The sequence below is a fragment of the Melanaphis sacchari genome, unplaced genomic scaffold (assembly GCF_002803265.2).
Source record: "Melanaphis sacchari strain LSU unplaced genomic scaffold, SCAv2.0 Contig65_pilon_pilon, whole genome shotgun sequence".
Lineage (NCBI taxonomy): Eukaryota > Metazoa > Arthropoda > Insecta > Hemiptera > Aphididae > Melanaphis > Melanaphis sacchari.
The window spans coordinates 1,758,597-1,781,106 of record NW_020271469.1 but is presented as its reverse complement, the minus strand read 5'-3'; the positions used below and the strand labels follow the sequence as shown (position 1 = coordinate 1,781,106).

Below are 22,510 nucleotides of genomic sequence, written 5' to 3'. Positions count from 1 at the left end.
TGCCAACGACACGTAGTGTTCCCAAGCGGTCACCCATCCAAGTACTAACTACGCCCGACGTTGCTTAACTTCAGTGATCGGACGAGAACTGGTGTATTCAACGTGGTATGGTCGTTGGCGACTTCCTGGTGGAAAATAATAATAATTAAATAAAATATCATTAATATATTTTAATATAACGCCATATTATTAGTAAATTATAGTCTTTATATAAGTATATCAATGATAATGGTATTTAGAAAAATTAACTAACATAAAATATTAAAATCCCATGACGCTTGCCGACTTAAATGATTAGGAACAGTGCCGGATTACTACTATCTATGTTTTTAAAATATATATCATATTAAATATTATAAAAAATTAATTTACGCAGTTACATAAATGCATGAAATATTTATATAATTTTTTTTCCATTTTTAAAAAAATTTGTCGCCCTAGGCCCGGGCTTCCATAAACAATTTAAAATTAATTTGGTAGCTTTTTTACTTTGGTTCCAATTTTTAGTACTGGCCATATGCATTTACATTGAATAGAACCGTTACAACAATAATACTATAGTATTAAAATAGGTAGATACTTGTATTAATAAAACTTAGTTAAATATATTTTTAACATAATCGTAAATATTGAAATATGCATTGATAACTACTAACTATTATTAGTACCTATTATCATGGATGGACACAAATTTACACAATAATAATGAGAGTATAAATGAGGTGCATTTTAAAAGTTATGTTTAGAAATCTAAAACGAGCAACTTGTATGACGTTAAAAAATCCAAAAAGTTAATTTTTTTATAGTATACAATATTGTTTTAGCCGTTTTTTTAAATAATAAATTTTCTAAAAATATTCGTTAAAATCTAATATATTGTAATAAGTAGGACAAGTAGGTATAGCCCCATGGACGTAGCATACCCTAATTAACAAGGACTTAAGTCCTTGACTATTTTTATTAAACTATGCTAAAATTGAATGTATTGAATTATAACATCAATAATCATTACAATTATATACTTATATAAATAGTTCAAATTTACAGTCAATCAATAAATATGCAATGTATATTTATTGAATTATGACTGAGAAATAAGTACCTAGGTACTAAAAAAACAAAAAAATTTTAAAAATTTTATTTTATCATTACATTTTATATAAGATTGACCGAAGTCAATCTTACGTTTATTTGTACTGAATATATTTAAAGTATCTTCAGTTTTTATTTTTGACAATTAGTCTCGTTTAATATGTAAAATAGAGAGGTTTGAAAACTTATTAAGTACCTACTACAGGATTTACATAGGATCAGATACATACAATTCTATAATATTTTAATATTTATTGTAAATCCTACGGGAAAACCATCATTAACTATTTGTATATGGGCCGGTTTAAGTGTTACCCTATCTAATAAAATCTGAATTGATGCTACTGATAAATAAACGCAAGTTATAAATTAAAATTAATAATAATTGTCAATTAGTAATACCAAATTAATAAACAATGATCTGATAAAAAAAAAGTCATGTTAATATAAAAAATTATATTATTATTATATTTGAATTGTTCAATTGTATTATTTTTATTTGTATGGGTTACTTTGTAATAATAATAATAATAATAATAATAAAATGAACTAATATTTTATTAGTTATTATTATTGCCATTGATTTTAAAATATACTTAAATTTTACCATATTTTAAAATCAATGCTGTTACTGGCATACTGTCTTAGCCAGCTGTCAAGCTTAGATTTATTTCATCCATGGAAATCCATTAAAATTTTAAGGGAGGACCGAGAATAACACTTTAAATATCAATATGAATTAAAAGATAAATAAATCAATAATATAATATTATAACTTTAACAGTTTTTGAGGTTTTAGTTTTCCTCATTTCTTCCCGTGTTTCAACTTTTTAAATTGGACGAGCCGAAGGACAGCATAAAATATAAATCTATTGGATGACGAGAATAAGAATAGCTTTTAACAAACTGATAAATTTAAATATGGGGAATAGATTTTATGAACAAATTTGAATGTTCAACATTTAACTTTAAGGTTATATATATTTCTTAATAGTGTTCTAAAATTTTAGATATATATTATTAAAATAAATATATTTGAGGAAAAATTTGTTCATAAGATTAAAGAAAAAATACTTGTCTTGCCACTCAAGACAAATCTGTTTTAAATTTAAAAATTTATAATCAGTTTGATTTTAAAACTAGGTTTAAAAATTGAATACACAGTACATTATTTCAGTTGATATTATTGGAAAACATTTTAAGCTATTGACTCATCATGATAAATTATGTGTGAGAATTTTGAATTGTCCAAATACACGTGGCAATTGTCCTTTAACTAATAGAGATAGGTAGGCTTAGATAATCATTATATCATGTTGATGAAACCATAGAACATAATATATGTTGAGTTCCATAATGAAATGATTATCCTATTTGAAAATAATTATGTACACTTATTAAAATAAATTTATTATAATAGTTATTATTTTATAGTTTGTTCAAATATGTATGTTAACAACAAATATTTGCATCACAAAATGATCATTTAAACAAGGAACATTTATATCTAACATTTAAAATTTACATCATTTTCATCTATTATTTACAAAACAAACATATATATAAATATGCATATATAAAGAAAACAATAAAAGTAAAAAAATTACATGAAACAGATTCTTAACTATTGCATAAAAATTGTACGAGTGTGTTTTTGCCAAGAAAACTATTGCAGGACATAATATACACTTGTACGTTAACAAGACAGAATACTTTTTTTTGTAGTATCGAGGAAGACTAATGCTATATTATCAAGCATGTATACTTGTAACATTTGTGTTTTAAAATTACTTCCGAAATAAATCAGTCAAATAATGTAAGCCATACACCAAATATGTTCAAACTTCAGCTCCCAAATCTAAAACCCCGGCTTCAGCTATAGGCACGTAACGTTCGTCAATCTTGATCAATAATATAGTTTTATCAACGTGAGATCTTTTTGACAAGTCACGATGATTTGGAACCCATTGATGCACCACCTAAAAATGTAAAAACAACATTTTTAATAAATTATCTTTATATATAGGCTTAAATTTATAGGAAAAGATAATAATTAGTGTGTTATATATTTTATATTTGTTAATTTTTCTCTGTTAATTAATATAAACATATATAGTAAATATAGTAAAAATGTAATAGGTTACCAATCCTTCCATTCCTTTTTCTGGTAACCAATCTTTCCAGTGACTACGGCCACCTCTTATTCGCATTTTTTCATCTGGCCAAACTACATCTATTCTACGACCCAAGTTTATAGCATCATACACTTGTAATGGATCCAAAATCTATTTAAATATAAAAATTATATTTTATCACTAATAGTTATGAAATATTGTTAAGGTTATTATGAATTATACTAAGAAAACCTACCAAAACTCTATGTTGGATTGGAGAATTATCATTAGGGTTGCTATCAACTGATGCTTGTGGTGAACTAGTGATTGGTGATTGTGATGATGATAACAATCCTGCCAAGTTGGCTAAACCAGCAGAACTTGGTTTGCCAGCAACATTAGCTGTACTACCTCTAGTACCACCACTTCTGCTACTGATGCTACCACCAACTCCACTTCCACTTCCACTCATTTCAATTGACTGACTTCCTGGTGTTCTGGTTCCATATCCAGAATGCCTATTAAACTGTGTCATAGCATACACACCCTCATGTCCAAATCCACCTTCATCGTGTGACTGTAATGAACTTCCACTTGAACATCCCTCAACACATCTACTTTTTAATCTAAATGTGGAAAATATAAGTCAAAATATTTAGTTTTTAAATTATTTAATTTAAATTGTTGTAATAAACTTACCTTGACCACATTCTAATAATAGATTTTTTTATCTTTCCTAAGCTTATTGATCCACCAACAAGTGATGATAATTGTTCATTGGTCTCAGCATAGGAAGTAGTTAATGGTGAAACAAAAATTGGATAACCAATAGGTTGGTCACACGATGAATTTATTATGTTTCGTAAAGCTTGTTTGGCATTTTGAATACTACCACGTTCAGGATTACGATTTCTCAAGTAAACTAATTCCTGTTGTTGCCCTGCCCAAAGACCACGAACACATTCGCGGTTTATTTTTATGACACGGAAACTTAAAAACCGCTTGTTTAACATAATTACTTTATACTCATCAGAACCTTCATCCATTATATGTCTATTAAATAAAACAATTTGATTTATACTTTATAAATACATTTAAATTATTATCATAAAAATACATGGTAAAAGTTTATTATCAACCTGTTGGGGTGCATGAACATTTTTGTGGCCATACCACATTGGTTTGTTATTTCTTTGCCATTTATATTATCAAAATATTGCATATAATATCTAAATATTTTTTTTAACATTATTTATTAAAAAGTATATAATCTGTAATAAATAATAATACTAATAACAGTTACAATAAACATATAAGTGGACAAGAAAAATAATAATTTATAAAACGTAAAAGTTTGAGGAGAGTAAGTACCTACAAGTAACACTCGGATTTTCAACTAAATCCAAATTCAAATATTAATCTAATAATTAGTAAAAACAATAATTTACAAAATATATATTTTAATACATCTTAGACAATATTTATAGAAAAAATTTAATTTTAGCAAAGTAAGTTATTAAAGGACATCACAACACTAAAAAAGTTTACTTAGATATAAAGTATGCTTTATCTAAGAAATATGGCATGGGTCTCACACTTAAATACTAATTATCCAATAAAATACAAGCGTTTGAAAATATACATGTGACATCATAGAGCTGAAATTGGAACAGTGGCGTATGTTTACATGCGTAAGTGTTTAGATTAACACAACAATTTCAATTATTAAGTATAATATTTTAAAATTTTTTTTTATGCAACCTTAAGTATTTTTTTGTATTATTTATGATACTGATATGATTATAATTTTGATATACTTTCTAGAATTTTTATAGTAGACTATTAGAATCAATTTTGTAAAATTTGGTTATTATACGAGTAAGTATACGACACAAATTGTGAACTCAATAATTTTACTAAATTTTAATTTATAATATGTATGCGACAACAAGATATATTCAATTTTAAATCATACCATCATCTTAAGCAGATAAATATACTTAGCATTTAAAAAAAAAAAATTCTGAAATATTATTTTAAGGTATTAAAATCATTGTGTAAATCAAATTACTTTTACATGTAAAACATAGGCAGCTGCTCACTCATCGGCTCTATGATGTAACGCAGCTATTCATCAACTCTCATTACCTCGTTGAATAATCATTTTTTAACTTCGGATTTTTACCATAACATTTTTGATTGTGTTAGCTACATTAATACACCAATAAACTTAAAATTAAAAAACAAATTTAATGTTGTGGTGTCCTTTAATATAGGCCAAAAAAATAAAGTGAATGTGCTTGATACTACATAATTATGATTTAAACATTATAACAAAACAAATTAAAAGAACCTTAGTGCTATTGTAGTACGTAAATCTACAACAATTCTAACAAAGACTAATACATTATTTTATGTTTGTTTTAAAGTATTGATAAACGTTTTGGACCAAAATGTGTGTTTAACTTTACTTGATATAATTTAACGATTTACAAACTATCTTTATAACAGAAGTATAAAAATCATATAATTAATGTAGCTCTTATAACTAAATAGAGCCGTAATATTAATATCATATGGTTAATAAGGTCTTAAAGATAAAAACATTAAATTAATATTAGATAAATGTATACTATTGTACTTAATACTGTTAATAGTGCTGGATAAGATAGAGATTGTCATAAACTTAGAGAATAAAAAGGTAAAGGATGATAGTAGGTTTAGCGTGAGTGTCACTTAGTATAAGTAATATGACAAGACAGCAGAATTTTAATCCCAATTTTTTAATTTTAATTTTGTTAGTCATTTATGTAATAATAATTATTATTATAACCTAATATTAATCATCAAATATATCATTTATTATTATGACTATAAATGGCAGAGCATTAACAAACCAATACCAAATATATATATATACATGTATATATTAATCTTACCTCCTATTTTTAAGTATAACTTATTCCAGAACAGAAAGATTTTAAATATTAATACAATTTTATGTAAATTTACCTTAAAGCAAGTAATGATGGCATTCCAGACAAAACAGCATTTCTCCAAACAGGATCACCTTCATGCGATATCACTAAATTTCGTTGCAGGTAGTTTAAAGTATTGTACAAAGCAGCTGGATCTTCATATTCATCAGGAACCATAAAATGATTCTATACACAAAAAAATTCGGTAATTAATACATATATTATAAAAATATGTTAAATGAAGATTACACACCTGATGAAGTTTCAATGACATTCTAATTGCTGGAGCTAAGACTTTACGCATCAAGTCCATATCTGCAAATATCCATTCATCTCTCGTTGATGTTATACGAAAATCTCCCTTAAAAAGGGCATGGAGACCATAGAGAAAAAACTCAACACTAAAAAATGTAATTTATGCATAAGTTTAAAGTTTTAAGCTCATTATTCCTTGATTGATGTTAATATACCTTGACATGGTAGTGTGCGATGCTAAACCCAATGATCGTCTTCCTAGTAAGCTGAGTGCAAAACATAATGATACTAATAAAGAATCTTTACCTTTATCTATAACAATTTTTTGAATCTGAAAATATAAAAAAATAATATACATAATTAATAGTTGTAATAATCAGCTTAGTTGTAATGTTGATTCTAAAAAATGATTATTTATGATAATTTAATTTGACTACTATATAATTTAATAAGCTATTTATAATATCTATTGTTAATTATATAAATGACATTACTGTCTATTAAATATATAAGTGTAAAATTTAGTATCTCAAGAAACAATAGCAGGTCTGATGTATATTTAAGTTTGGTGTATACATATTAAAATAATTATGAAATTTCAAATGGGTTTAAATATTTTATTCTAAATATTAAGTAACATAGACACTCTTGAACCAGTAAAATGTTTTTAAGAGGTTTTAATTTTCATATGTGTTTCTTCCATATTATTTTAGTCAATTTTTATTTTATAGATATTTGTATTTTGAAGTTTTAATACAGATAAAATTGAAATTTTCAAAATAGCTATTTTTTTTTTAGCAATTATGTTACATCTACTTGAAACTTTTTAATATTACTTATAAAATTATTTTACAAACACAATGCAATGTTCGTAATATTTATACTAACTTTAAACTGTTTATAACATTAACCTATTTATATCATCCTATGGTATACAGTACTGAATTATAAGTTAATAAGTAATAATATAATATAAATATATTATAATTAGTATCATTTAATTTATATAATGTTTTTGGCATGAGTTAGTTAAACTTACTATATTACACTATTACTAATGTAATAAATAAATAATAAAATATCCTAAGAAATATAGACAAATGCAGTCTTTGATCAGAATCGTTTTTACTTGTAATGATTGATAAATGAACTAAAATTGTACACTCCCATCATCTACTTAATGATACATCCTACAATGTATTATTTAATAAAACAACTTCCCTGGCCTTTTTCAAACTTACATTTTCTGTTTGGAATGCACAAAATCTTATCCACTCCAAATAGAATGAACAGAAACTGTTGCGGGTAACACCACACGAAAGCAAGTCAAAATCTTCATCAATATTTATATTGAAAACTGGATCGAGATCCACAAAATTCTTGCTTAATGTTGGTTTTAGTCCTTCTTTTATCTCATCTGATGCTAACCATTGTTGAAGTTTTGGTGATCGTATAACATAATATATAATACTCTAAAATAAAATATTAAAATCTTATAAATATTATATACTTGAGTCATATATATAAAAAAATATTATAGATTATATACTATAAGTGCTATATTATAAATTATTATAATATAATTATTAATAAATTACCTTTATGTAATAGCTAACCAATACTTTCCGAAAGTCAAATACTTGTAACATTGATGAGGCATTAATATCTGATATACTATATCCTTGTACAACATACTTGGCTGCTACTACTTGCCAGGCAAGCCAACGTTGACCAAGAGCAGCATTTAGAGATAAAATGTGAGGAAAATGTCCAGGCTCACAGCAACAACATCCTATAATAAAATGTTTGTATATGTTTAAAAAACTACAGAAATAACTATGTCATTTATTTTAAACAAGATGAAATGTACAAAATAGTTCCTAATGAGGTACAAGCCTCCCTCCCACCTTCTCCTCCATGTTTAAAGCCACAAAAAAATAAAAAAAGTAGAACACATGAATCTATCTACTTAGAATTAAGTCAGACGAACTAGTTTACTATGGGCAATTTTCAGTCATACAACAATATAAATTTAAATCAGTGGTGTAGCCAGGATTTTTATTCGGAGAGGGGGGGGGGAGAGCTGATCAACTTTTTACACAGCTGTGGTTTACTTAGGTTCTTCCATAATTTGAACATGCAGATTCTGAAGTTTTATTTTAGATTTTTGTTCCTATAACCCTTAACATATTATATTGATTTAATATACTTGTATACTTTAAATACTTTGGATATTGTATTATAATAGTAATATACAATAATTTTTAAATTTTTTTAAAATTTCAGAGGGGGGGCTACAGCCTCCTCAGCCCACCCCCTGGCTATGCTACTGATTTAAATTTATTAAAAATGTTTATAAATAGATTTTTTAGCACAAACCTTCATTATCTTCAACACCTTCAGATATGGCTTCTACTTCTCTTTGCTGACAGTAAGTACCACGAAACTCAAGTCCACGCATTTGAAAAGTAACCAAATTGTTTCCCATTTCAACAATGTGAACCAGACAATTCAAATAATCAGATGCTAAGACAAAGCAGTCTCCTTGTGACACATTACCCCAACGGCCTAATATGAGATCACCACAGAGTGTATGTTGTAGTAGTCTAGTAAGGTGTTCATAAAATATTGAATTAAGATTATTATCATCTGCACCAAGATTTCGTTCCAAATGTGATGATAATTTGGTGTTTGTATGATCAACTCGCCTAGTATTATAATCTCGCTCCCAAAATTTAACAGGTCGTGGATAGGATGTTAAAAATATAGCACTTCCTAAATAAAATAATGAAAACAATGAATACTTAATATAATTTACAATTTTTTACTATAATGCAAACTTTGTACTACTAAGGTTTAATATTTACCTAAAAATGGATAAAGTGGTGAAGAAACCACCGCAGACAAAAATGCTTGAAGAAACATCATTGCAGAATGAGGAACAGAAAATGGTTGAGCAAAAGCATGAAAAGCTGAACCCCAAGTAATTTGCCATGGTGCTATGTATGTTATGACAAATTGCAACTAAAATAAAAGAAAAAATCAAATTAATATTATGAACAACAGACATAAGGTTAATTATAATAATTTACCTTAAGTAAAAACTCATAAATTTTATCATAAGCAATAGCAGTAAGGTAGTAATCAATAATAAAAGTTTCAGAACATTTTATATAGTCCAATTGAAAAAACAGTACTGCAAATGCTAGTATATTATACTGGTTGGATTGTTGTGAAAATGAGCAGCGTAAACATTTAAGTGCACATACTGATAATACTAAAGAACCCAATAGAACTCCCAATTTTGTTACAACAATTATACTGTCAGATGTCAAACAACCAATAAACATCAGTGGATAGAGAACATTTCTTTCAAAGAAGCATAAGTATACATAAACCTATAAGAATAAATAATAAAACGTGTTTATTAGACAATAATTTTTTTAATATGTGTTAAACATAAAAAATTATGTAAAAATAATTTTCCAAACAGTACTTATAATGGGTAATGACACTCACTTTTTCAAACCACATAATTTTAGCTAATTGTTTAACCTCATATTGATTATACTCAGATGGCTTTAGTATGGGATGAGCAATGCATAACCAAGGCAACTGCTTTCGCAATTGAGGTATTACATAGTGTAGAATAAATCCAACACTGAAAGTAGTACACCACATAACCTGTAAATTATTAACTAATTAATTCAAAATAAATCAAATAATTTATCATAGTTTAGATTAATATGTTATTATTATGTTTCTAAAACTTCATATAAGAGATCATCAAGTATAGCAACTGTTAAGTTTATAACAATTTAATTTTTAAATTATCTAAGTACAACATTGGTGTTGTTTTATTTATAATCAGCTACTAGTATATATTAGTTTTAAAATTTAAAAAAATAATTAATTAAAGCATGCAAAAAAATATTAAATTTAGTATCACTGTACTATTAAGTTTACAAGTTTATATATGTTATATTATATATATATTTTTTTAGTATTATTTATATTCAAAACATTAAAAGTATAAAGAGTTTTGTGCTTACTGGATTTAATTCTGGTTGTAAAGCTGAAAAAATATTGCTAGAATGAATAGCGAAAACAATAAGACCAATAATTGGACAAAAAATTAAATCAGTCTTCAGTCTTCCATTTATTGTATCTTGTAACTGTTTTGGCCAGTCGTCTTGAATTTCATTTTCGTCATCTAATTCTTAATGTAGTAGCATTGTTAGTTAAAAGATTTATAATTTTTTAAGCAATAGCTATTTTAAAGTAATATTTACCAGACTTTGTTTGTTCTTCACTTTCACCTTCTTTTTGTTCAGAGCCCTTTTTCTTTGATTTTTCAGTTTCTTTTTTAGGTCTAGGACATTCCATATCAGGTCTAGAGAATATATCTTCATTGGGCCACAAATATGTTTTTAGAACATTTAATATAGGAGCTGGATCACTAGAGCTGCGACTTAAATGGTAAGATATGGCAGTAAGTAGTGCACAAAATAAGGAGAAAAATACATTTCTTGATGATCCAGACCAATCATTTAATGCTACATATGCAAATCCAAATAAAATAGATACAGCCAAACAACTTCTTAGTACACAATATGCAGATGCTTTAAGTGAACTGGTTGCATTACCTCCAAATAAATGTATATCAATTTGTTCCAGAGTATACATAAAAAAAGTATTGACCTGAGGCAATAATCCCAAACTAAAAGCGATTGGTAAGAATAATAAAAAATTTGATAAGAAATCTCGAATAGTTTCTAATATATATAAAATATGTAAAGTGAATCCATAAAACTTGAGTTGGTAAAATGTTCGACCAGAGTTTAATTGAATATGTGTTAGTAGAAGTATGGATGAGAACAGTATGAAGTAAACTGGACGACTATAAACTACAATTTTGTTAAAACCATGGGTGGGAGATGCCACATCGGGTTGTACAGATTTCACTAAAGAATACTGACAACCAGCCATAACAAAACAAAAAACAAATGCATGAATATCTCTGTAGAATTTAAAGTACAATACAAAAGCGCCCAATACAGCAACTGATGTAGCAAGAATAATGGTAATAAATAATTCCAATAATGTTGGGTTACGATCAATGGCAGTTAATAATGCCAGACGATCAAAGCGAATTTTGAAACAAATTTTCTTGATTGGTTTGTATGGATAATATCGTTTAGGTTTAGGAAATCCAACACTAGGATCAAGAAGATCAAATCGCAGCTGCCTGGGTATTACTGGAAACTCATCTTGATAATCTGGTCTATTATTATCATGTTCGTGTTCTAGGCTTTCTTCAACTGGTGTAATTATTGGTGAAATGTTGAAATGACGGTAACGCAGTGGTTGACTTTGTGGCCAGTAAGGATCTTCATGTTCTAATTGTTGTTCATAATTACGAATGGGACGAGGAAACAACCGTACAGGTGAGTGATTAAATACAAGATCATCTGTAGAATCATCCCTTCGTGATGATAAATTTGAGCATGGTTTAATTATTGAAGAATTATTATTTAACATATCTCTAAAAGTATACGTCATCCAGCGACCGTTTTCATCACGAAAAAAATGTACAGATCTATAACACAGATATGTTGAAATATTATTATTTTGTTAATTTAATAGTTTTTATAATATAAGTATTTTTGTACAAACCCTTCTGATGTATCTTCAGGACAAGCAGGAAAATTGACACCATCAGCTGCTTGTAGGATTGGAGGAATAAATACATCACCACGAGATCTTATTCGAGAAAAATGCCTATTGCTGAGAAAATAATTTTAGTTAAAATTATAATAATTAGTGATTATTTAAAAAGATGTCATTATTTGTTTTCTCTCTATGCAAATGCGAAAATATATTTACCTAATTTGTCGATTTCTCGTTCTACTTCTGTTTTCAACTCGACCATGAAAAACATCATTAATATGATCTAAAACAACTTCATTTTTCACAGTTGTCGAAGTTTGATTATGTTGCTGTGATTCGCTTGATGGAGTGATAGCTGGTTCAGAACTTGTGGGAAGAAGGGAACTTAGTTCATTGTGAGAACCAGCAGAAGAAGAAGCACCTTCATTCACATTTAATGTAGTCATTCTATAATATTAATTATAACCAAATATAAATCACTTAACTTTGCACTATAAATTTAAATATAAAATTTATTTATCTAAAAACTCCTTATAGAAAATCATCTAATCAACTGTTAGGAAAATGACAAGTTTGATTTAAATTATACAATTTTTTTAGCATAATTATTAAAATTAAATACTGACAAATACCAATTTATTACTCTCTTAAATTAATTTAAATGCTAATTTTAAAAACTGAAATAAATTATTTGAAGACCAATTATACATTTTCTAAACCTATTTATGCAACTTCACAAAAAACTCTAGGCAGACTTTTATCAACAAATCTATTCACTTTATATTTAAATAATCTAACCTGAGAATTGTAACATAGAATTATATACTAACAACATGAAGTAAATAATTTTATAAGTGATATTGATGATGACTGTAACCTACAATATAACATTAATCACTACCAATTGGAATAAAATTGATGATGAGAAAATACTATACCATAATTTAAATAAATTTATACTTAATCCATAGGCGTCCCCAGATATTTTTCTAGGAAGGGGGGGAATTAATTTAAAAAATAAATAAAGATTTTTTTATAGTACATTATCATGTTTTGTCAGTATAACATTAAATTATTACATTAGGAAACAAATTTAAAATATTAGGGGCGGGGGCAAGTGCCCCGTCTTTTCCCCTATAGGGACACCCATGACCTAATCTCATACCTTAAACCAAAATAAATTAAGTTACATTTTATAAAAATTGCCCAAATTACAATAGCTTAAGTTTTTTCAAGTAGTTTACAATATTTTAATGACACTTAGTACATTCACGATTTAATGATTAAGATATTTTCTATATTTATTTAAAATAAATAATCTTATTTAAAGAGAAGTTAAAATTCCTGTTATATTGAATCTTCACTCTAAATTATAATCCTTTTTATCAACAAATCACTTCAAATTTAGGATACCTAAGAATTGTAGTTACTTTACCTCCAAAAAATAAATAATTAAATTAGATACAAATTATAAATATGTGCAATGCATATGAACTCACGCATCAGGTCTACTAAGAGTGTTATTGTCAATCCATTCATCAGTAACCGTAGGATAACTTTTAGATTCAGTTCCACAATCCATATCACTTTTAATCTTGTCACAAATACATCTTCTAGATTCTGTTAAAAATATAAATTAAATATACTGAAAATATTCTAACTTAATGGCTTACAGTATAATTTGTACTATACAAAATTTTTATTACCATTGGATTTATTTTTATTAGTTCTACGATGTCTTTTTCTATCTGAATCATTTTTAACACTTAAATGAGGAGTTGATGTAGCTTTTCTTTTTTTATTTGATTTTTTTACTAAAAAAATACAATTAAAATTAATCAAAATAAGTATAATTATTATAATCTAATTAATAATACAAATATTTTAATTAAAAAAATATATATAATTTAATAATAATAAAACATATCTTACTATCTTTAACAGATTTTGTTTTTGGTATAGCGCCTGTGTTTTCAAATCCAATTGAAATTGGAGTTTGAATTTCTTCTTTACTTCCATCTTTTGATTCAGATTTATTTTCTAAAATATTAAATAAATTTTAAAAATGAATTCCAAAAAAAAATTCATAGAGTAGTACAAATAATGATTAATGATTGAATTATTGAATTTTAAGAACTCCTTCGTGTATGCAATACACTCACTAGAATTATTATCTTCTGAAGTAGTGGTATAGTCATCATCAGACAATGTAAAATGCCATGGTATTGATCTATTTTTTTCTATTTTCCTTACTTAGTGCAGCATGTCAACAGTTATGATTTATATTTAAAAAGAAATTAAAATTAAAAATTAAATGATAAAATTACCTTTCATATCACTAGACTCTGATTCACTTTCTGTATGCTCAAATAACCAATCAATACCTAATGTCTCTGGTGATTCCGCTGGAGGTTTTAACTCAACTTCTAAATGAAAAAATATATATTAAAAACACTGAATAATTATCAAAAAATTAAAAAAATCAGTTTAAAAAATTGCAATTAAATATTCAAATAAAAATTAAAGTATTATAATTGAAAATTAGTGTTAATTAAAAATACAATTCTAGTATCTATTAAAATACAATTTTTAAATAAATAATTAAACTATTACTAACTTCAAATATTGAAAGTTAAATTAATTATCATTCCATACCTTTAGGTTTATTTTTTTCTATAAATGCAATTTCAACATCACTTTCAGTATGGAAAATTCCTTTAACTTCAGCACATATTTTTTTCCAATTTTCTTCGTGGCTATTTAACAAAGGTGATCTACTTCCAGCTTCTTCATCATCATCGCTATCAATTGTTGTGTGTATTATTCCATGACTAGAACACTGATCTTCACAGTGTTCAACAATTGGGTAGTCAATATCACTCGATGTAAAAACAAGTTGGTAACTAGATGTTCTTCCTACATCTGTTATTATAAATTACATAAGATATTTTTTTATTTTAAGTGTAGAATTTACAATTTATATGATTATTATACCTTTATCTTTGGTAAACGCATCACTAGATGTAGAATAATCTGAACTAGCACACTTTGGATCTCTTTTTAATGCTAATGTATTACTTTCATTTGTGAAGCAATCCTATTTAACACATACATTTAAATAATTAATATTCTTTTACATTAATACAATATTAATATTTTAAACTAACAGTAGATACTGTAATGAAGTCTTGAACCTGTTCATCTTGATATTTCCATATTTCTGAAAAACTTTGTAAACCTGCACGATCATAACGTCTATTACTATTTTCTTCTACTGGTTTATCAACAAAATGTGGATTGTCTACAAAATATTATTATTATTAAAATATATAAAATAAAGTTTTATAATAGTTGACATACTTAAACTTTTAATAGGCCAATCACGTATAATTTTTTCTTGAATATGTAATCCAGAATCAGTGCTAGTAGAACTACTTTGCCTTCCTCCATCTATAAATATTAAAAACACATATTTAAAGGTTTAAAGTAAATTATTTGAAGCACAGTTCATACTTGGTTCATTTCGGTGGTATCCAGATGTTGAAGGTTCATTTCTACGGACCCCCAAATTAAGGATTTGCATTTCAATACCCTCATCTTCTCTAAAAATAAAATATAATATTTATTAAAATACAATTAAATTTTATACATTTTATACAGTTAAAATAATAACTTACACATAAAATTTAATAATGTAATATATAAAATAAAATACATCTTTATTTAAACATAGAAAAGAAATATTTTATGTAAAAATAATGATCATGAGAGTTAAATATGGATAAATTGCAACCTGAACAAATATGTTAGGACTATTGTAGTATTCTAAATTAAAATGAAACAATCAAATAAAATAAGTTGAAAATTTTACTTACCTAATTTTTAATAATAAAATTAATATAAAAAAATTATTAAAATAAAATAATATTTTAAAATAATTACGGGTTTGGTTCTCTAAGAGCAGGACGACGACCTTCAATATCTGAACTTCTATTCTTTTTGGTGTCTTCTACAATATATTCGGTTGTGTCGAACATGTGATGCAAAGACCAATTTACAAGTTTTATGACTGTAATTATCAAACTTACAACACTTGAATACAGTATCCATATAAACATCTCTGATATATACTTCAAAACAAATTTACAAAAATTATATTATTAAATATAGATTTACAGAAATAAATAAAATAGGTAGATTACCAAGTGTATAAAAAATGGCAAACAAAGTAAAATGAGCCATAAATAAAGATGGAATGTATTGGTGAAAATGCTGTGTTTTGGTTCGTAGTACCATCCTCCTGTGAACGATGCCCAAATGCCTTGACGCAATATGTCCCAAAACTGAGAACCCATATTCTCCACCAGTCATTTGTGCTTTGTGTAACTTATCAATTTTGAATCCAAGTACACATTTTCTAAAATATAAATATAATCTTAATATGTAGATACTTAAATCTTTGTACAGTCATTAACTATTAATAATTGAAATGTTCATAAACATTATTTAATAAAAGTTAATTTTTGTTAAATTATAAAATTTATAAATAAGCTAAATCTCAAAAAATATTTTTGTAAAACATTGATATGAAATGCTAATATATACTTAAAACTGTTTTTGAGATATCATTTTTTTTATGTTATAACTATAAAACACATTTTAACTTTTTTTTATGTTTAATAATGAAGTTAATAGTTATAGAATCAACAGATAAACAATTAAACTAGAAGCATAAAATATAGATAATAAAATATAAATATCATTAATATTTTATTAAGCATATTCATATGAATAAAATAAAATAATTTAATATATTATTAAGTAAAATAAGTATTTTACTTATTATCAAAAAAAAAAAAAAAGAAATTAAATAGCAATGAATCAATGGTTAGTTATAGAATTTAATTACAAACTAATTCTATTAAATATAAGTATTAGTAATTTATATCAAATGACCTAATATAAAAGCATCATTAATAAGGTAAAATTTGATAAATTCAAGAATTATTACAATTGTGTGTTCATTGTAATAAACCAATACCAATTCCGTTAAACTAAGTGAAAAACATTAATTAAACATAAGATAAGAGAAATATTACAAAATGTGTACTAATAAGTAATACACTACAAATTAGACAAATTTTTATAATTTTCATAAAAAAATTGTTAATATATCTTAAAATATATTATTATTTAAAAATAATAACATCATCAATAACAGTATACATTTTTACATAGCATTATTGTATACATATTGTAAATTATATTAATTATTTATTTAAGTCACTTTAAATATTTTGTAACAAATGGCGTTCCTGTAGTCTTGAATGATAACAGTAAATAAATAAAGATTGAATTCTGACAAACTGACATGCAACAGATCGGGTATTTAGTACAAACGGTTAGATAACATTAAGCGATTATGTTGATTTTCCACTTGTAATCAAAAGTAAAACAGTAAGTCAATGACGACACAATGTTATTTGAACGTGGATCATAAATGGAAAATCATTCTTTTAAAATTTTTAAATTCAAATATACTTTACTTTGACTTTATGTTGGTGACTAAGACAGCATGTTCAGTAGTCGAATTAAGATCGTTGTTTTGAACAAAAAAAAATATATAAAAAACAGTACAACTTGAAAATTAAAAAAACACAAATATCAAATATTCATTGTTATTTTTAAGTTATAACACTTCAGAGTTAAGTTATGATGGTAATGGTCTGATGGAACTGATGGTAGCGGACAGTCACGTTTGATAACTCATTAAGTCATAACTATAATATTATAACAAAACATCATACTACAAAACATATTATCAATTTTGTAATCATACGAATGTCGCTATTATCATGAATTTTGTTATCAGCGAGAATTTGAAATTGTAGAATTGGTAACTTTTTTCCGAACTAGCGCCAGCAGTGGTCATTGGGTTACCATATTGATATTTAATAGCAAAGAAATAAAGTAGGCATGCAATGATTTATTTTTCTGTTAAAAACAAAATAACTAAGCTAAACATTTACTTTATTTATTTAACTATTTAGTTAACTGTAGTGTAATAAGTCTTTTAAAAAATGAATTTATTCATTACTTGTCGTTACCATGAACTAAGTGACATTCTATCTTTTAAGATGGTGGTCATCACTCATGAAACGTATCATTATTATACTTAGTCACCTGGATGCCTTAGAATTTAAATCATAATAATAAACTATTATATAGGTAGGACAAGTAGGTAAATAATTGCAAAAGGACCCAATATAAATATGTGCGTGCGCATCCTAATGGACCTCACGTACATCATGTTTATTTGGTAAGTTCTAAATTATATTTTATAAATACTTATTTTTTTCAAGTTTCCAATCTATATGGACTTTATACAGTTATACTTTATCTTTGATGAGTTTGACTAATCGCGGATAATAAAATTAAGAAATAAAAACACGAAAAAAATCATGAAAATAAATACGATCAATGCTATTAAATAAATTTGAATATTTTGCTGTTATATGTTATATTTTATTAGATTTTAAATAGTTCTAATTTTCTAATTTAAAATTTAAATTAATAATCTGATTGGCTGGGTGTCGTGATTAGATATACATACTCGTAATTATATCATAAAATTAATAAATTATAGGTAAATAGATGAATATACAGAACATAATATAAATCAAAACATTTGTGTGTGAGTATAGTAAAAATATAAAATTTTTTATATTTTTTAATTGATTTTTTTTTTATTGAATTTAATTTCAACAAGATTTCCATTCAAATGTTAGAAAAGTAAAATTTGGTTACTCAAAATAATATATTCACAAAAATTAGATAATTTCTACGTCTTATAACTTATAAGATGTATAAATATAAGGCATATGCGATAAATAACAATAAAATATGTTTAATAATACAGTTTAGTATAGGTACTAAAAAAAGATAATTATATAGCTCGACGCTTGAGAATTGAAATGTTAAACATTGAAGTATACAGATGGGTGGGTAGACATTAATATAATAATTTGATTCTACTCCACTTAAATTTATAAGACTTGGTGCCATATTTTGACATGTTTTAGACTTACACGACCTCGCGAATTAGATTGTTAGTAAAAAAAAAAAAATTGATAACGGTTTGATTTTGTATAATTTATAATTTATTATTTATATATAATTTAAAAATAGATGAGTTTTTAATCGAAAGTTACATAAACATCAGATTTTATACAAGTACAACTAAGATTAGGTATACAACTAATTCGAAAAACAGTATATTGTGAAGAAGTCGGAAAGAAGCAAAAAATGTCAAGCATTAATTTATTATTGTTAATTTACTATTTTAAATTCTAAACACAAAGAAAAATAAAAGGTGAATAATTCTTGGGTTAAATTAATTTTACATGAAATATAAAACATTTTTTATAAAAAACTTACAAATACATTTTGTAAAAAAAACTTAAATATTACAAAATCATTTCGTATTTTTTATTAATTATATTTGTCAATATAATAATTATATTAGTAATATAAATGGTTAAATTAATAATGATACACGATACATAACAAATAATAATTAATAATAAAATATAAAAAATGTTACATAAAAAAAAGTTTTAAAAAATGATCACAGAACAAAATCGTTTCGTCTTTTAGATTGGCAAATTCATCAATTACTTCTTCAGAGTTAATACTAACATTGCTATAACAATTAAGTAATGCAAGTCCATTTAAGCGCTCTTCAAATATTGTTGATCGCATCCAAGTTTTTCGTTCCACTGTTGCTAAAGTGGCTATAATATTAGAAAATAGGAGTATGAGAAAAAAATAATAAATAATTGAAAAGGTTTCGGAATCACATTTTCCAAAAGCTTTTATAAAGGTGTTTTTAGAATTTCTTCTTCATTTTTCCAATATATATGCCATAATTGAAGCTCTCCTTTGAAATATTTTTTTAATAGGTCTTCTGATAAGTTCAAATTTATTGATTTATTGACATCTATTAATTCACAAAATTGTGCCATCATATTGTTAATTTTATTTTGAATTTCTTTTAAATTAAAAATTCTGAATATTTTTTTTAAATAATCGAGAAGACGGGAATTTTTACATAAAACCAGCTTTAGACAAAATCAGAAATCTGTTTTGTTTTTTTTGATGAGCTTTAAAACGAATAAAAGTATTTTCATCGCAATTTATTTTCTAAAGTTATATTTTCTTAATTATTTAGGGTGTATTTTTGTATACATTAATGTATAAAATACTATGTTATTCTTTATATCATTGTCGCGCCCAAGAGGTGAGTAGACTTTGGGACTACCCAACCCCCCAATTTTTATTCATATCAACTAATACATAATTGTAGAGTATTGATTTTTCAGATATATTTTACAAGTCGTAGCCCATTTGGTTCCCGTTTATCTAAACGGCTCCCGCGCGTTTTACAAAATATTTAATTTTCAAACGGCTCCGATCAAATAAATTCCTAAACGGCTCCGGTTTTTTACAACACAAATTTCTTCCCACTTTATACAGACTTAGGACTGTCTCAAAAAAGGCGTGTTTAAAAATGTCTTGGTGTAAACTAAGTAAATTATTAAAATTATATAAAAAAAAAGCTTTTAGTATAATATGAAGTTTAAAATTTTTAACGTTAAAAATATAAATAATATAAAAAATGTTTGTATAAATAAAAATACTAAAAAAAAAAAATCATATATGGGGTAAATTTATTAGCTACAATTTTTTATATAGTCTATGCGTGCTATTTTATTTGATGAAAACTCGTAAATAATTTTTTCGACGAGCTCTTGTTTTTTTTCTCGATCAAACAGGCGTGCATATGACTAATAATTATTGTAGAGTTTACAATCATACAATTATACCTTACAATTTTTTTCGACAGTAGCCGTTTAGAAATAAGTAAACAATAGACGAGAGTCGTTTGGAATCCGACGATTTTACAATGATTCTTTTTTAAATTTGTTATTATAATTTACATTTGATACAGATTAATAGTTAGTAATTTATAATTGATAATTGCCGATCAATTATTTTGTTAAAAATTATTTTTAGATTTATAAGGGTACTATAATAAGTAGATCAGATGATCTTCGGTCGTCGCCTTTGATTATTTAATCGTCGATATAACAACAGTAATAATGATGATTACTACTAGTTTTAAAAATCTTTTCGAATTTTATGAAAAAATTGGGCAACTCCCGAGTGCGTCCCAAAATGTTCTTTTTTTAATGTTCCGAATGCGTTCGGAATAAGGTCTCACCCGAGTGCGTCCCAGTTCATTTAGAGTTACCCAGGGTGCACCACGAGGAGATGAACTGGCTTACACCCCAAAAATATTTAGTTATTTAATTATATTTATTATAAAAGTTTATTATTATTATGTTTATTTAATTATTTAGATTTACATCCATTTTTAAACTGTTGGGTTAATATTTAAATTATTTTTTTGGTTGACTTTTCAGTGCCATGATTTTCACATAATCATATCTAGAAATTTATAAAATGTTAATTAAATATATTTAAACAAAACTGTTAGCTGCATATACATCACTACACATACTGCACATGGTTGTCAAAGACTAGTTATGAATAATAGATTTCTACGTATGGACTATAGTGTAAATGCAAGCAGTGTAATATTATAAGATATCAATGCATTTTATCCATAAAGACAAAATATTGCTAGCAATAATATGCGGACGCACATGGGATATACCAAAATACTTGCGATATTATCACGGACGCAATAGGGCTATTAAAAAGGTACGATATGATTAACGGGACGCACTCGGGCGACACCCGAAAAAAATATGCCACAAAATATTTTTTATGTCCCAAAAGTCGAATTTTAATTCAATAACAATAATAAAAAAACTATTATATATGTACTTAATGATATAAGTAGGTAATAGGTTGATAGATCGTCTTTACTCAAAATAGTTTTTCATGTATAATAATTTATTCAAATTTAACACACCCATTACAGTTGTCCACTGTTGTAACTTAGTGTACAGCAGAGAGTACCCACTTTCCCACTTTTTTTTTCTATAAATGTCGATAAAAAAAATTTGTTTAGTTAACAACCTTTAAAGTTTAATACAAGGATTTCTAGTTATTTATACTGGATTAAAAACCACTTTTAAAAAAATAATTAGATGCTAAACTTTATCATTTTTAGCAATAATACTTTAAACTACGTAAAGTATAAGATAATTCAGATAGTCAGTACCTACACAATATTACAGTTAAAAAAAAAAGCATATTATATGAATAAACATGAGAAGGGAGACCAGCTGCTAGTGTGGGAACGCTCAGACTTTGAAGAGATAACCTAATTACAATATTATTATTCTGTATAGAAATTATTTTAAAAAAAAA

The 22,510-nt window shown here is 25.8% G+C and overlaps 1 protein-coding gene and 1 non-coding gene across 3 annotated transcripts; both read right to left on the bottom strand.

Moving 5' to 3' along the window:
- On the bottom strand, positions 1–119 carry LOC112600667. Its single transcript, XR_003115012.1, has one exon. It is a non-coding gene; the product is annotated as a 5S ribosomal RNA (ribosomal RNA).
- Positions 120–2,538: 2,419 nt separating this feature from the next.
- LOC112600643 (pecanex-like protein 1) lies at positions 2,539–17,890 on the bottom strand. Of its 2 annotated transcripts, XM_025347932.1 has the most exons (30): positions 17,656–17,890; positions 16,312–16,526; positions 16,052–16,239; positions 15,623–15,711; positions 15,470–15,559; positions 15,277–15,410; positions 15,104–15,206; positions 14,765–15,031; positions 14,437–14,535; positions 14,272–14,361; positions 14,042–14,149; positions 13,816–13,923; positions 13,609–13,729; positions 12,326–12,556; positions 12,116–12,226; positions 10,732–12,038; positions 10,492–10,658; positions 9,959–10,123; positions 9,532–9,837; positions 9,307–9,463; positions 8,819–9,214; positions 8,038–8,231; positions 7,681–7,911; positions 6,655–6,770; positions 6,438–6,585; positions 6,219–6,370; positions 3,906–4,259; positions 3,463–3,832; positions 3,237–3,377; positions 2,539–3,071 (listed from the first exon to the last, which is right to left on the bottom strand). In XM_025347932.1, exons 2-30 carry the CDS (start codon positions 16,462–16,464, stop codon positions 2,931–2,933), a joined length of 6,237 nt encoding a protein of 2,078 aa, XP_025203717.1. In that variant the 5' UTR covers positions 16,465–16,526; positions 17,656–17,890; the 3' UTR covers positions 2,539–2,930. The 2 variants fall into 2 exon arrangements, with proteins under 2 accessions (XP_025203717.1, XP_025203718.1); XM_025347933.1 differs by lacking the exon at positions 14,272–14,361.
- Positions 17,891–22,510: the final 4,620 nt, after the last annotated feature.